The following is a 17,412-nucleotide window of genomic DNA, read 5'->3' as shown; positions in this document are numbered from 1 at the left end:
CATTAGAACACTGTGTGGAACACACAAACCCTACTCACAGGAGTGAAGTTCAAGGTCAGGTGGTGCCTGAGGCTCAGAAGACAAGTTTTATGTCTGACTGTGAAAACAGTTCTAGGGAAGACAGACAATTAGTTCTAAGTAGAAAGCAGTTTAATGACATCAGTTTGGTAAATGGGGACGGGGAAGACTATAGTCTCTGAGGAGGATACCACACTTTGTACAGGTTTATGGCCAGATCATCTGTTGACGATAGGGGCCATCACAGTTTTCTATCTCAGCTTCAGCATCAGCATCAGCATCAGCATTCAGGCAGCAAACAGCTCCATCTATATTTAAAGGGAGAGACACCCATTTGGTCCTCAGGCCACAGTGAACCACTTTATGAGGAAGGGTGCACTGGAACTCAGGGAACAGAGGTACACACTAGTCCAGCTCAATGGTACCCAGCCTCCACATCTTCCGCAGGGCTGTTCTCGGGTTCTTCTGCATCATCATAATCCTCATCCTGCACCAGGCCCTGGGACGCTGCTGACTCCTCTGCTCTTTCCTCCATAGGGAATGTTTCAATGTATTCATAGACAGCATCTGAGGACAGCTGCCCCATTGCTCCTGAACCTGCAGAGATCATACCAGAACTTTCCAAAAGAAGCACAGCTAAAACCTCAGCCACCCCCTCAGGTTCCTGTGGCTCTTGTGCATGCTGAGAACCCAGATACAGGGAGACACCCATGACTGCAGGTGCCCTCAATGAGATCTCTACTGCTCAGAATACACAATGCTCAAAGGTCTGGTGTAGGACATGTAAGTGTAAGGTCCATAGCTCATCTGTGAAAGATCTCAGTCAGGACAGCACAAGCAATGGTGGGTGAGGCAATAGAGTCCATTGTGTACCTGCAGGATGTCCTCAGCACAGTTGACAAACCCAGAATCCTCCAGACCATAATAATCCAGGAATCTCCCTATACTAACTCAGCATTGGCTATCATGGAGGCTTGCCAGCATTCAGGACAATAATTAGAACAGAGAGGGCCTGTGGTAGCTGGAGTCTCACAACGCTTCCCCTACACTTCTGTTCCACTGCCTTCGGGACACATTACCAGCTTGTTCCTTACCCATGCTGATGGCTCTGCTGCAACACCACCGAGCAGCCAGGACCAGAAAAACTATGCCCAGGAGGCAGCTGAGGACCAGGCTGGCAATCTCAGGCAGGGTCCAGACCTCAGGAACAGGTGGTGGAGAAGCCAAAGAATTGCCTATGGAGCACAGAAACAGGTAATGAGTAAAAGTGTATACTATGTACCTGGGCCTCCTGGGACAAGCTGATGCTCAGGCTGGAGGACATCAACCTCCCCATGAGCAACCCAAGACAGCTTGGCATCAGTGTTACATTAGCAGGTAACTGCTCATGTAAAATCATCATGTATAACCACTTCCTAAATATAACCCCAGTAGCACAGACACTGAGAGAAACAACTAATAAATGGGACCTCCTGAAACCGAGAAGCTTCTGTAAAGCAAAGGACATGATCAACAAGACATAACAGCTGCCTACAGAATGGGAAAAGATCTTCACCAACCCCACATTGGACACAGGGCTGATCTCCAAAATATACAAAGAACTCAGGAGATTAGACATCAAAAGAACAGATAATCCAATGAAAAATGGGGTACAGACCTAAACAGAGAACTCTCAACAGAAGAATCTAAAATGGATGAAAGACACTTAAGGAAATACTCAACATCCTTAGCCATTAGGGAAATGCAAATCAAAACAACTCTGAGATTCCATCTTACACCTGTAAGAATGGCCAAGATCAAAACCACTGATGACAGCTTATGCTGGAGAGGATGTGGGGTAAAGGGAACACTCCTCCATTGCTGGTGGGAATGCAAACCGGTTCAGTCAATTTAAAAATCAGTATGGCGATTTCTCAGAAAAATCAGGAAATAACCTACCTCAAGATCCAGCAATACCACTTTTGAGTATATACCGAAAGGATGCTCAATCATACCACAAGGACTTGTGCTCAGCTATGTTCATAGCATCATTGTTTGTCATAGCCAGAACCTGGAAACAACCTAAATACCCCTCGACCAAAGTATGAATAAAGAAAATGTGGTATGTTTACACAATGGAGTACTACACAGCAGAAAAAAAAATAGTGACATCTTAAATTTTGCAGGCAAATGAATGCATCTAGAAAACATCATATTGAGTGAGGTAACCCAGACCCAGAAAGACAAATATAATATGTACTCACTCATAAGTGGCTTTTAGGCATAAAACAAAGAAAACCAGCCTACAGTTCACAAACCCAGAGAACCTAGACAACAAAGAGGACTCAAAGACATACATGGACCTAATCTACACAGGAAATAGAAAAAGACAAGATCTCCTGAGTAAAGTGGAAGTGTGAGGATCATAGAACAGGATAGAAGGGGATAGGGGAGAAAGGGAGGAAGGGAGAAAGGGAAGGGTGGAGAAAAATATACAGCTCAATAAACAATAAAAAGAAAAAAATCATCTGTGCTAACAGGGCAAGATGCCCCAGGAAAGAGGACCCAAGTGCTCAGTCCTAGGTTGAGGGAGGGAGAAAGTCCATGTGGGGGTTCTCATTGTCTTTCCCTCTGCTCTGGTATGGACATGCTGTCCAGTAGGATACAGCCTACTCTGACAAAACCACATAGTCTGCGAGTTAAAGCCTCCTAGAAGGGGCTGCTTATGACCCAGGAGTTTGGTCCCCCATGTTTTCCCACCCAGCAGGCACAGGAGAGATGAGCAGTTTCCATCACAGACTGGGAGATCATCCCCACAGATTGATATCTGATGCAAAGTGTGCCCGTAGCATGTAGCCTCAGCGGTTCTCAAGAAAGGTCAGGAAAGGGTGCCTTTGCAGGCTTTCCAGGTAATGATGGATGAGCGGAGGGAAGGATTAACAAAGAGCCATTTACCTGGTGTCACGGTCCCAGAGATGTCTGCAAAAGAAATGCAGGTTGGAGTATTACCAACCACCTTCCAACAATACAGATGGACCCATACCTTGTGGGTGGCAGCCACCAGGTCAGCATGAGCTATATAGGACAGAGGGTGGCAATCTGTCCCTGGAGCACCAATGGTACCCTAAACATTGGGGTCCTGTGCTCAAGGGTAGAAAATGGCCAGAAATATCAATATGGCCTTCCTCTCCCCACCACTGTGTGCTGTCTCACTCACCTAGGCAGCGTACACCAGCATCCTCCTTGTGGGAGCAGTCTCCATAGCCCCACGGTTCCGCCTGGCAGGCTCCCAGAGACGTCTCACTGCCTCGGCATCCCACGTCATCTAGCCATATAGGCCCTGAACCAGGCCCAAAGGCAGCATTGTGCAAGGCAGCTACGGCCAGACCACAGCCCAGCTGCCGGCACACAACATCCGCATCTGCCAGATCCCAGGAGTCATCGCACACTGTGCCCCAAGAGCCTGCATGCCAGAATTCTACTCGTCCAGAGCAGCCATCCTCACCCCCAAACACACGAAGTGCACCTTCCTCTGGAAAGGGGTCAACAATCAGTGCATGATGCTTTCGGGCTGATAGGTTCTTAGGAGACTTGTGGAGGGAGAGAGTTACCTGGGCAGCTAAGTGTTGACGAGCAATTGGGAACCTGCCCCATATCCTGAGAAACTTCTGTCTTTTCTGTGTGGGAATTAAGAAACATACCAATGTCACAAGCTCAGGAACCTAAAATCTAGGAACTACTTTCTTTCCCACATGCTGTCTCCCCATAACTAGAGGGAGAAAAAAAATCTCTAGGTCTCAAAGGAGAGCCACAAAGCCTGAGGATTCCACACTATTCCCTCTCTGAACCATCTTTAGGAGAAACAGGAAGCAACAGGATCCTGAGCTGAGTCTCTCTGATCCACACCTCACCCAGAGCCCCAGTGAGACCCCCTTGGAAACGCACAACACAGCTCACCTGTACACACCAGCCAAGCCTCCTCTCCACTGAGGCAAGAATGCCTGTTCCAGGGTTCCGAGGGGCATTGCCACAAGGACCTGTCATGCTTGTCTCTGCACTGAATGGACTTCAACCAGACAGTCTCAAGTGTAGGCGAGCTCCTGGGCCTAGCCAGCAGCTGCCCTTGGGACCCACAGCCCAGCTGTCCACACAGAACCCTCAGAGAGGCAGCGTTCAAGGACTGGCACACGCCACCCCAGGTCCCATTGTAGAAAACCTCCAGACGTCCTGTGCATGCCTGGCTGTGTTCCTGCAGCCTTATATCAGTGAATTCTGCAGACAGAGGGCCCAGTCAGCCAGGCAGAGTTGGGGAGGACTGGGATGCCTCAAGCTGGACCTGTAGCACCCACCTGAACAGACCACGCCTGCGTCCTCCTTGTGCCCACAGTCTTGTTGGCCCCAGCCTCCTGACGGGCACTCCCAGAGAGCAGCCTCCTCACCCAGACAGCCCAGTTCGTCCATCCAGATGCTCCCAGTACCTGCTCCAAAATGGGCAGCCCCGGGAGCACTGAGGGCATAGCCACAGCCCAGCTGCCTGCAGACGACGTGGGCATCGCGCAGGTCCCAGGCATCATCGCATACAGTGCCCCATGTGCCCTGATAGAACACTTCAACACGCCCAGCACAGCGGCCCTTACCCTCTGCCAACCGTAAGCGCAAGCTCCCTGCAGAGAGGAGAGACCCAGTCAGGGCACACTGGACTACGTGAACAAAGCAGGAACCCAGGGTGGGGGGAGAGGGAAGAAGACGACACCCCACACTCACACTCACCTGAGCATACCACGCCCGCATCCTGCAAAGTCCCCGCAGTCACCAGCTGAGACACGGACACATTGCACCGGGTCAGGTGGGTCTCAGAGCCCAAGCACCGCACCAGGCTCAAACCCACAGGGACTGTCTTGTGGCCCGGTGCTGGAGCATCATAGGCTCGCTGTGCCTCACCGCATCCCAGCTGCCGGCACACCACAGCAGCATCACGCAGGTCCCAGGCGCTGTCCAGCACACGCCCCCACACACCATCCAGGAAGATTTCCACTCGCCCATCGCAATGGCTCTGTCCATCCCTCAGCCGCAGGGCGTCCTGGAGACCTGACAGAGAGAAACTCTGAAGGGCAGAGGACCATTGCATCGAAGAGCCTCACCTATCCTCATCCTACCAACCCTTTCCCGCCTCTGTTCATCAGTCCTGCTTACCTTCTCCTTCACAGTCCCATGACTGCCTGCACTCACCTGAGCAGATAACGGAGGCTGGATTTTCCACGGTGCATGCCTGGGCCCCTAGGGTGCTTGCTGGGCAGCTCAGCAAGTGGGGCTCTGTCCCCACACAGTGAAACACATCTGTCCAGATAGGTTCCCTCACATTTCCAAAGTGTCCTCGGTGGGGTATGGCCACTGCATGGCCACAGTTGAGCTGGTGGCAGAGCACCATGGCGTCTGCTAAGTCCCAGTGGGCAGCACAGAGGGGCAGCCAGTTCTCCTTTACCCGAAGCTCCACACGGCCCTCACAGCGGCTGCTGCCATTGACCAGCCGGAACTCTAAGAAAAAGCTGGAATCAGTGAAATCTCCACATCCCAGAGCTGCAGACACCCACGTTCAATGTGAGTTTCTTATACACAGGACACATGCAAACTGGGCACACACAGACTAAGCAGGAGAGTGTCTTTGCAGGGTGCTGCTATTGAAGGTAGGCTAAGTAGCTCCTGTGTCCCGGCCCTACACAACTCCATCCCTTCTCCCCAAACCCTCACATCCCTGACACCTCTACCCTTCCTAACTCGGGGATCATGCTGGGAAAACTAGAAGCATCAAATTTCTTGAAATTGAATATGGGACATCTCTAGTGCGATGATGCCTTCAATGCTGGCTACACACAAGCAGGTATGAACACTAGACAATTAAGTGGCCTGGATACCAGGCAGTGTAATACAACAGAGTATTAACCTACAGACTAAGAGAATAGTTTTTTCTGATCACTAAAGGAAATCTCTCTGTGTTGCCTCAATAACCATTTTACCTATGAAAAGAAGTTCCAAAAGCAACATACCACACAATCCTAAACACGCAGTCTTTAATCTGCTCCATGAAACCATGAAAAGAACTGGAAAATGTGAGGACTCTGAGCAATGTCCCTGTAAACTGAATCTCAACAAACTGTCAGGAGTGATGAATTGAACCAAAAAGAAAATTGTGTGGCCCAAGGATATGACTGCAGGTATTTAAGGGTAGACGTGGGCAGAACAGAAGAATCAAGGAACATAATGATAGACCCACTGATGTTATCCCAAATGAACAGTGCCCTGGAGACCTCTGGGGTACCCCTAAGCAGATAAGCATGTCTATAAAAAAACGTACTGAAAAGAAAGGGATAGAACCAATCTCGGTTTGTTTTTTTAAAAAAAAATCCTGAATTTCATTCAGTATCTAAAGCTATACATTCAATATGAGGCTTCCTAGGAAAATCAGGAACAGAATGGCCACATAGGTCAATAATCCCAATTCTGGTCATTTAGCCAAAAGCACTCAAAAGAGCATGTGGAAGAGACAAAGGCCCTTATGTGTTTATTTCAGCACTATCCACAGTGGGACATGGAGTTGACTTAGGTATCCCTTAAAGAGTGACTTGGTAAGGAAAGCATGGAGTGTGATAATGTGAATAGCTATGGGCTCCATAGACACACGCGTTTGAATGCTTGCCCACAGGAAGTAGCGTTATCTGAAGGTGTGGCCTTGTTGATGTAGCTATGATCTTGTTGGAGGAAGTGTGTCCCTGTTGGGGTAGGTTTTGAGGTCTCCTATGCTCAAGCTACTCCCAATGACACAATTCACTTCCTGTTGCCTGGAGATTGAGATATAGAGCTCTCAGCTCCTTCTCCAGCACCACGTCTGCCTGTATGCTGCCATGTCCCACCATGATAACAGACTAAACTTTTGAAGCTGTAAGCCACCCCCAGTTAAATATTTTCCTCTATAGGAGTTACCACAGTCATGCTGACTTGTCATAGCAATAGAAACTCTAACTAAGACAGTGTGTATGAACAAGATGATAGGTATCTCAGCCACTGAAAAGACTGAACTCAGCCATTTAGAGGAATATACACAGAAAAGAAGACATTAAGCAAAATAAATCAGTTACCAGGTGACACAAAACACAAATTCTCATCTTCATGAGGAAGATGCTGATGGAACAACAGGACAGAATCACATATGCTTACCAGAGCCAAGAAGAGAGGGTTGGGGAGTTGAGGGAGAACAGTTAAACGTGTCATGGAACAACTGGACTTATAATGCTCTCTAATGTGGCTGACCACAACTTGTGGAATATTTCAAAATAGTTAGAGGATAAGGTGTTGAATGTTCTCAACAAAAACGTCATGTCTGAGATGACAGATATGCCAGTTACCCCGACCTGACCAGTGCACATTATAACATGAATTACCGTGTCAGACTGCACCCCTTAAATACAGACACTAAGTACGTGTTAATTAAACACAGGAAATATTTTACAGAATACACATCTTAAAAGATAAATTGCACAAGACCTACATCGAGGGGAGCAGGCCTCCTTGGACTTGTAAAGTCAGACTTTAGATGTGACACCAAAGAACAAGACAAGGCAGAAAACTGGTTGGAATGAAGCAAAGTTGAGCTGTGTATACAAAAGGACCTCATCACCAGGGAAACAACACACATGGTGGGGCTGTGAGCCATGTATTACCAAGGCCTGCCGTAGAGAATATGTGGGACCATCAGTACTACCCCCAAACTCCTCCCTGTTCTGAGATCTGTGACAGCTGTGCAGTCATTTCCCCAAAGGTGAAAAAGGAAAGCAGACAAAAGGGAAAGAAGATACACGAGAGGAGAGAAAGGTGAAAAAGAGACCATGAAACTTCCAGGACAGGAGAGAACACAAGTCCTGAGCACCGCCCACAGCTGTCCATGCATGGCCATCACAGTCCATCACTCAGATTACTGATCCTGCTGACACAACCCAACACCCTTCTAGGTTGTGAACTGACTCACTTTCCCCTGAGCAGGTTAGTGCAGCATCTCGATCATGGCCACACTGGTGCCCAGGCTCCCTCTGGCAATGGAAGAGCAGTGATTCATTGCCCACACAGCGAAAGGCCTCTGTCCACACAGGCCCTGATCCACGGCCAAAGTGGGAACCCTCGAGTATGGATACAGCAGTGCCACATCCCAGCTCCTGACAAACCACGTGGGCCATGGGCAGGTCCAGGTCATCATAGCAGACAGAGCCCCAGGTAAGTCCTCGAAGAACCTCCAGGCGTCCTTCACAGGGGTGTGTGCCACCCAGCAGCCGGGCCTCCACATGACCTGAAGACAAACACTATGAAGCAAGTGAGGTCAAGGCAGGGTTCCTGCAGGTCACTGGAGTGAAGTGATGCCTGCCACCCAGTCCCCGCAGTGAGGAATGGTATAGGAGGACAGGGACAGCCTCCCTTGATCCTGACACAGTGGCCCACAAGGCAACTTCTGAGGTCTACAAAAGGATGTTGAAACTGTTCCTCATCCCTCACTTGGAAACTGGAACCCACACAGATTCTGACCATAAATACTCTCCTAGTATTTTTGCTTCTAGAGAGACATGGGCCCCATGTCATCACAAGCAAGGCAAATGGGCTCTACCCCAATAGCTCCTCAAACCCCAGAGTGCAGACTAGACATGAGCTATGGGCAGAACACACAGTACAATGACACTATCCAAGGACACCCCGGGACCACCCTGAATCACCTCTCAGGAGAAATGGTGACAAACACTTCAAGGGAGAGAATTCTATTGACTCTGTGTTTGGAGACAGATAGATAAATCTCCTCTGTTCATCTCGGGATATCCAACATCTAGACTAAAATGCTCAGGGTGAAGCATCCCTACCTCTGCACACTACCTGTTGCATTGGTTGGAAGGTACCAGTGTCTCTGCCTCCTATTTAGAGTGATATCACTCTAATTTAGAGTGGTAGTGCCCTGGGGCCTGAGACCATAAGCACCCTGAGAGTCTGCCCCACATCAGGGCACTCATCTGTCACTCATCCTCTGTGCCAGGGCCCAGACAGCGCCATCAGTCTGATACTTCCAGCAGTCAGAGCAATACAGCTCCAGATATAAGGAGGTCCAGGATCCTCCACCTAACAAGGTCACAGAGGCTGCAGCTACTAAGTCCAGAACCAAGAAGGACAGCAAGAACCTTTCTCGGCCTCAAACAGAAACTCTGTCTGAGCACTTCTAAGATCGGTATAAAATGAAGAGACAAGACTTAGTAATTTCATCCCCAAATCTGAATACTTGTCCTATGTATAGCCATCAGGGATACATAACTCCCTATGGAAACATGCCTGCCTACAAGGTAGCCACACAAGAAAGTCCATACAATGAGGCTGGTATAAAAACGAATGACCAAGCCGGGCCGGTGGTGGCGCACGCCTTTAATCCCAGCACTCGGGAGGCAGAGGCAGATGGACACTCTGTGAGTTCGAGGCCAGCCTGGTCTACAAGAGCTAGTTCCAGGACAGGCTCCAAAGCCACAGAGAAACCCTGTCTCGAAAAATAAAAAAAAAAAAAACTAATGACCAACTGAGTAAGTAGATATGATGCCACCATTTCAAACATGGCACATACGTCTACTTAATGGTGAGTCATTATGAGCAATTGAATGTCAGGGGGAAACACACAATACACATTGATGAATTGTGCCCTGTGAGTTTGCATCTGGTTTTCTGCAAAGAAACCTTTCAATGAATCCACACCATTTGATTTCACACATTTGTTTCTAAGAGGCGGAGTATGCAACGATCTCCATTTCCTTCTTCTGGACTGACTGGTTCGTGTGCAAGGAATAGGTAATGAACTTCAATTGTGCTGACAGGTCTCAGCAAATAAAAAGGTATATCCAGAACTTTCTGCATAAGTTGGAGCATCTAGAGTCAAATAAAAAATTTAAGGTTTCTTATTAAAACTATTAAGAGGACCAGGATAGAGCTGCAGATAGTGTCTTCTATAAATGACATAGAAGCTGTACCCAAGAGATCACCAAAAAAATACCGAAAGAATACCTAAAAATGACACCACCAATTGACATGCCAACATGGATGGGGAAATTCTCTTGGGCCTCATCCCTAGAATAGGAACTACAGGCACTTGTTGGTTGATGGGAGAGGGAGAATCGGTTCTCAAGAGGAACTAGACCCCTGATAGGCTAGCCAGTCCCAAGAATCAGCCCTGAACACATGAGCAACACTAATGATCTCAGCAGGGTGTGGTTATAAACTGATATGCATATGTTTAACAATTATAATCAAGAAATAGGAAATCAGGAGTTTGAGAAGGAGTGGAAGAGACATGATAAATAGAAAAGAAGGGGAGGAATTATATAAATACAAAATTCGTACATGAAATTCTCAAAAAAAAATTACAAAGAATATTAGGGTGTGTGCCAATAAAATAATTAACCTTAGTGTCGAGTAGGCAATTCTCACCACTCTTCTGGTTCTCCGTTACCATCTCTTCATTCTCACTGTGCTCGCTAGTTTTACATCAACTTGACACAAGCTAGAGTCCTCTAAGAGAAAGGAGTCCCAGCTGAGGAAATGCCTCCATGAGATTTGGCTGTGGCAAGCCTGTTGAGCATTTTCTTAATTATTGATTGATGTGGGAGGGCCCAGGTCATTGTGGGTTAGGGCTGATAGCCCTGATTTCTATAATAAAGCAGGCTGAGCCAGCCACTGGGAGCAAGCCAGTAAGCAACACCTCTCCACAGCCTCTGTATCGGTTCCTGCTTCCAGGTTCCAGACACTGCTTGAATAGGAACGGCTCTCACTACTTTTGATGATAAACTGTTATATGGAACTGTGAGTGAAAGAAAGCCTTTTCTCCCAATTTACTTTTGATGGTGGTGTCTTATCACAGCAAGAGCAACCCTAAGACACTTTGGCATCTGGCTCTCAGGTTCCCATCCTTACAACTGAACTCCGTTCAGTAGAAACTCCAACTCTTGGTAGAGTCCCTAGGTCCTCTAATTCTATGGTCACTGTCTTTCCAGATACATCCATTGTCCTACTGCAGCCCACCTGCAGGATCCACCCCTCCAACCACACCACCAACTCCCTGGGATCCTCACAGCTTGTGTGGGCAGGATGCCCCTCACTCTTCCCCAAAGGCCCTTTCAGACTTCTCTCCAGATCATCTAGTCCTCTCAGCACCACCTGACCTGAAGAAGCACTCTCTACCAAGGGATCTGCAGTCACTACACTTTCCTAAGATCCAGAAGGAGCAACAAAAACCAAAGAATGGAGCACACACCCAATGAAGACAAAACCAGAAAACAAACTTTAGAATCAACTCATTCATCAACTCCAGATGCCTATACCCCAGCACAGAAACTCAAACATGAACAGCCATGGCAATATGCTTCCAAGGAACCCAGTTACTTCATTAAAGTAAGCCAAGAAAAATGCAATATAGCTGAAGCATATGACAAGAACTTCAAGTAGCAACTGCAAATATATCCAAGTACCTTCAAGAGGTTATGAATAAATTCCTGAATTAAGGCCATGAAAACACAAAGAAACAGTTGAGTGAAATAATGAAAAGAGTTCAAGAAAAGAAAGTCAAAATAAACTCACTTAAAAAAAACTTAAAGTAAAATTGGGACTGAAAATTTAGGAAACCAAACAAAAACTTCAAAGAGAAGCCTCACCAATGAAGTATAAGATGTGAAAAGAGAAGTTCAGGTCTCAAAGATAAGTAGAAGATATGGACACCCCAGTCAAAGAAAGTGTTAAATCAAAAAAAAAAAAAAGGTAAACTAAACAGAAGAGCTAAGGAAGAACATGAAGCACTCATTAAAGGAAAAATCCACCCAGAGGATATGACAACTCTAAATATTTATACTAAAAAAAAAGGAACCCAAGTTCACAAAAGAAACAGTACCTCAACTAAAATCACATATTGACCCACACACATTGATACAGGGAGATTTCAATACCTTCTCTCACCTACAGGCAGGTCATCCAAACAAATCCTGAACAGAGAAATGCTAGAATTAAACAATGTCATAACAATGTACCTAAACTAATGATGCAACCACTCCATGGTATGGGAAGGTTTTATTGCAGATGTGAGAGAGAACAGTCAGAGGAATCCGGGAGAGTCCACAGCAGAGAGAGAAAGTAGACTGAGCATGAACAGAAGACTGGACATGGCCAGGGCTATTCTCAAGAGAAGAGAGAATAGCAGGGTGTAGACAACAGAGAAAATTGTGACAATGGCAGGGGCAGAGCACAGAGACACGAGTTAGAATACGTGGGCTGTAAGGAAGAGTGACTGCATAAAGAAATTGGCCGGAGACTGATGTGGGGGCTTTGAAATGTGTAGCAAACACTTGTGAGTAGGGACTGAGGGGGCCTGTAGGCCAGCATGGACCTTGATTAACTGATGGGTACCTCCGGTATATGTTAACTGAAGAGCCATATGCCCATTTTGCCTGAGGAAAGGAAAATGACTTCTTTTGGTAGACATGATATAACTTTGCAAGTTCCAGAGGAATGCTGGCTTTATCTAACCACCAGAAATCCTCTGATAGTTCAAGTTGAGCCCATTTCTAGATATTTGGGCTGCCTTTTGGAGTTTGGGAGATTGGAGTTTTCTTTGGGCTTGACATCGTATACAGAACATTTCGCCCCAACACAAAAGAATATATTTTCTTCTCAGCAGCTCATTGGCCTTTCTCCAAAACTTACTTCATACTAGGGCTCAAAGCAAGCCTCAACAGACATAAGAAAATTGAAATAAAACCCTGAATCCTATCTGACCATTATGAATCATGACTGAATATCAGCAACAATAGAGGCAAAAAAGTATACAAACTCATGGAAATTGTGCAACTCACTACTGAATGAAAAAAAAATACGTCAAGACAAAAATAAGAGAATTTTGGAACTTAATAAAAATGAAAACACAACATACTCAAACCTATAGGACACAATGAAGGCAGTTCTAAAAGGCAAGTTCATAGCACTTAGTGTCCACTGAAAAACTGGAGAGATATTATGTTGTAACTTAGTGACACACCTGCAAGCTGTAGAAAACAAGAAGATATAACACACACAAAAGAGAATAGATGGGAGGAAATAGCCAAAAAGGGTTGAAATTAATGAAATAGACACAAACAAGCAAACAAAAGATATCAGAAATAATCAATGAAATGAAAAGTTGATTCTTTGAGGAAAAAAGTAAGATTGACAAACCTTGGGCAAAATTAACTATATGAAATCAAAAGAAAATCTCTTAGTTAATTAAAAAGGACGGGAAGACCACTCTGAATGTGGGTGGCACCATTTCATGTACTGTATCTTGAATTATATACAAAGGGGGGGGATAATTTGATCACTAGGCGATCATCATTTTCTCTTCCCAGACAAGTAATCAGCACAGGAAACCTACAGATAAACAGGGAAGAAAGACCAATGGTTTTGGCATACATTTGTAGACTGTTTCAACTAATAGCATCACAAAGCACTTCCCATCATACATAAGACAGAATAAATCATAAAGACTCTCAATCTCTAAAACTGAAACTCCTTCCTTGTCTGTTCACTGAGCACAGTGAAATAAAGCTAGATATATTTCAATGTTAAAGTATGTGGTTAGCAATATACAAGACCATAAAGTTTATCCTAGCATCAAAACAAAAAAACAAAACTTCTAACATCTATATAATAGTGTAGAAACAATACCAACAAGAAAACTTACAGCAAGAAATCCCAAACAACCTAATGGTTAACTCAAGGAACTAGACAATAAAAGATTAAACCAGACATACAGCTAGTAGAAAGAAAAAATAATAAAGAATCAAGCCTAAATAAATAAAACAAAGACTAATAGTAGTTATCAGTGAAATGTAGTCATTTTTAAGTTAAAAAATTTATTAGCCTATAGTTATCTTAACCAAGAAATAAATGGAAAGATCCCAAATACATAAAATCAGAGAAGACTCAAAAGACATAAATTCTTCTGCATAAAAGCAGGAGATCCTTATGAGATATTTCTACAACTGTATCAAAGTCCAGAAAATGATAATCTATGGATACATGAAATCCACTAAAAGTGGACAGAGTAATAACAAGTAGCTAGACTGAATGGCAATAAAATGCCAGTCAACAAAGAAACATCCAGACCTGGGTTATAGACCTGGGTTGTCCTACTATTTTTACTAAGCAAGAACTCTTTTAAAATAATTTTTAAAAATGATTTAAACCAATTTTTCTCAGTGTTTCTAAAGTAAACCAATGCAATGTCTTCATGGAGGTGGGAACTCAAAAAATAAGTGTAGAAGGCTTGTAGCACAGCACAGTAAGGGAACTGCATGGCAGTCCCACAGCCTAGAGCATCCTGAACGGGGAAAGGATGAAAGCATTTCCACCAGCAGGAGTAAGTCAGACATGTCCACTTTCACCTCTCGCCAAATGTATGGCTGAGTCTTAAGGTAAAGCAAAAATAAAAAAAGAGCAAATAAAAACATTAAGGTATGAAAGGAAGATCTTATGTACAGACATGATTTACTATGATGAAATTCATCAACTCCACCAAAGCACCTTTAGAGCTAAGTAAACAGTTCAATAAAGTAGCAGGACATAAAATTAATATTTAGAAGTTAATATTTGTTTATACAGCAATAATAAAGATCCTGAGAAAGGTAAGAACAAAGCCAGCCAGTTGAAACAGGAAATAATATACCTAACAACAAATTAAATCAAGGATATGACCGATCACTATGATGAAAATTATTAAATACTCATGAAAAAATGAAACAGACAGAAATCACCCCATAAAATGACAATTAAAGCAAAGGTTGAAATGGAAGGACACAGGGCAATCTGACCAGGCCTGGCACAGAGACCAATAGGACAAGTCCTGGGGTCTACAGACCAAGAACCCCTCCTCTTGCTTTCCTTCAAATCATGAATGGACCCCACACAGATTTTGACCACCACATTCCCCTTTTACTTCAAGGAAGAAATGGGTAGCTCTGACTCAGCAGGATAGATGGGCACTGACCCAACAGTCCATCAGCTCCAAGGTCCAAATTGTAAAGAAATCCTGGGCAGAGTAGCACCAACAACAGATTCGCTCACAGAGGGATCTGCCAATGGCTCCCGGTAGCCGTGTGGAATGGTGTCGACCATGACATAACTAAGATTCTGTTGACCTTGTACTGTGGGGCAGATGCCTGATCCCATTTCCTCATATAGAGACACCCACTCTCCACACTGACACACTCATCATAGTGCATTCCTACCTGTGCACACCACCTGGGTGTAAGATACAAGGTCACACTGCTCCACAAAGTTCACATTGATCTTGCAGAAGGAAGTGTTAGGCTCCGTGCCTTGGCAAGACACGAATTTCTGGTCTTGACTTCCAGTCCCTGCTGCTTGGTGAGCTCTGGACCACTGCAGAGCCGTGCCACACTCCAGGTCTCTGCACAGGACACTTGCCTCTTCCTTCAGCAGGTCACACTTCAGGATGGGGAGAGACCCACTCAACAACTCGGGAGACCCAGCACATGGACTGGCACCTCCAGCCAGTATGACTTGCTGAAAGCTAGCACCTGGTGGCACAGGAGAAAAACCCACTCCTAGAAGCCGCTGCCAAGAGAGCAATGATCAGGGTCTACAGACTGGCAATTTTAGTTTGAAGCAAGTGCACAGGATCCCTGGTGGCGTTGCTAACCTTTACTGCTACCCCAGAAAAACAGGCAAACAGAGCCCATCCTCCCAGAATACTATCACAGACAGGGCGTGCACGGGAGAGACGGCAACTCACAGGAGAGCTTGGGACAGGGCTCGTTCCTCACAACCTGGCCTGTCTCCCTGACTTAAGTTGTGTCTGGTGCAGTAACAATGTACAGGGACCCCTAGGTGTTTCCTGAGGTAATCTAGGTACATCCGTGATATTCAGAGCCAATGGCTGACTTTAAAACAAAATACAGGAAAAAAAAATATTGAAAAGGGGAACAAGGAGAGTGAGAACTGGTTTTCTTTAGAACAGAGAAGGTAAGCTTCCCCCATGGTCTCTCACCATGGGACTCTCTGGGGGCAAGAGGCTCTCAGCTGACCACACCCATCCTCACCTGGACACTTACCTCAGTGCCTCTAGCTCCAAGGCAGGAAAGGAGACCCAGGGAGACTAGGGATTTGAGTAGCCCCTGTCTGACTCACCTGCGCAGTTAATTGACACCACACACTGGCACTTGCAGTCACTGAGGGGCCCCCAGGTCCCTAGAGAACAATTCCAGAGGGTGGTCTCCTCACCGCTGCAGTTGGTACCATACAGCCAGGGTGCCTTCATCTCTTCAGGCCTCAGAATATACTGGTAGGTAGAGCGTGCATGACTGCAGCCAAGCTGTCTGCAGGTTGCAGAAGCTTCCTGCATGCCCCAGTGGTCACCACACACGAGGCCTTGATGCCCGCCGTGCTCCACTTGCAAACGGCCATCACATTGGTCTGTACCATCTATGAGATTCAGGGCATCCTCCCCAGTCAGTCCTTCCGGGATAAGACGTGAGTCAGATGGAGAAAATACTGGGTGGGGATTTCATTCCAAGTTCTCCTTGACTAGAAAACTCACTCATCGTCACTGTCTACCAGTTACTCCCTCTTTTTTTAGATTCCCTCACTGTGAATATTCTAATTATCACAGAATCATCACAGAATCAAAATGGCTGCTTTAGCAAAACAGAAGCTAGCAGAAACTAACGCAAAGAAATAAAGCATCAGGACTGGAGAGATGGCTCAGTGGTTAAGAGCATTGCTTGCTCTTCCAAAGCTCCTGAGTTCAAATCCCAGCAACCACATGGTGGCTCACAACCATCTGTAATGAGGTCTGATGCTCTCTTCTGGCCTGCAGGCATACATGCAAACAGAATATTGTATACATAATAAATAAATAAATATTTAAAAAAAAAAAAAAGAAATAAAGCATCAGACATCACCAGCACTGTGCTACCGCTGACCTCCATTGCCAGTATTTTGCACACCTGCGTCCCTGACAAGCGGTAAACAGCAGTGTCCACTCACCAGGAGGGAGGGCCCAGCAGTTCAGCAATAAGGGAAACAGAGCCAGAGAGGATGCTGCCATTCTGGATCCCACGGCAGTGTCAGCTCCCCAAACTGATAGTCTCGGTATAGGTGCTTGTTCTGCCTCCAGGCAAAAGGTGGGCTCTAATCTACAATGATGCTGTTTTAGAGCCAGAGCCTGTAATCACCCTGGGAGCCTCCCCGACATCAGAGCTGGCATCTGAAACCCAAAGTAGGCTTTCACTGACTGTGCCACACGAGTAGTGTGCTTCCTGCAGCTGGTACCCAGCGCAACCCCAGGTGGAAGGGGGCCAAGAAGCC

The 17,412-nt window shown here is 45.9% G+C and overlaps 1 protein-coding gene across 1 annotated transcript; it reads right to left on the bottom strand.

Moving 5' to 3' along the window:
* Nucleotides 1-433: 433 nt before the first annotated feature.
* Nucleotides 434-17,152, bottom strand: LOC119799766 (scavenger receptor cysteine-rich domain-containing protein SCART1-like). Its single transcript, XM_042054360.1, has 13 exons — nt 17,092-17,152; nt 16,234-16,560; nt 15,312-15,623; nt 8,018-8,332; nt 5,227-5,532; nt 4,768-5,085; nt 4,347-4,661; nt 3,955-4,269; nt 3,609-3,674; nt 3,215-3,529; nt 2,953-3,102; nt 1,113-1,253; nt 434-615 (listed from the first exon to the last, which is right to left on the bottom strand). Exons 1-13 carry the CDS (start codon nt 17,150-17,152, stop codon nt 434-436), a joined length of 3,123 nt encoding a protein of 1,040 aa, XP_041910294.1.
* Between the last annotated feature and the right edge of the window lie 260 nt (nt 17,153-17,412).

The sequence above is a fragment of the Arvicola amphibius genome, chromosome 1 (assembly GCF_903992535.2).
Source record: "Arvicola amphibius chromosome 1, mArvAmp1.2, whole genome shotgun sequence".
Classification (NCBI taxonomy): Eukaryota; Metazoa; Chordata; class Mammalia; order Rodentia; family Cricetidae; genus Arvicola; species Arvicola amphibius.
This window is presented reverse-complemented; position numbering and strand designations above follow the sequence as displayed.

Excerpts from the sequence above, each read along its gene's own strand:
- LOC119799766 (XM_042054360.1), bottom strand. The coding sequence starts at position 17,152 with ATGGCAGCATCCTCTCTGGCTCTGTTTCCCTTATTGCTGAACTGCTGG. Across the intron at positions 16,561-17,091 it reads CTGCTGGGCCCTCCCTCCTG|GACTGACTGGGGAGGATGCC; the intron begins GTGAGTGGACAC and ends TTATCCCGGAAG. Across the intron at positions 616-1,112 it reads CAGCAGAGCCATCAGCATGG|GTTCAGGAGCAATGGGGCAG; the intron begins GTAAGGAACAAG and ends TGATCTCTGCAG.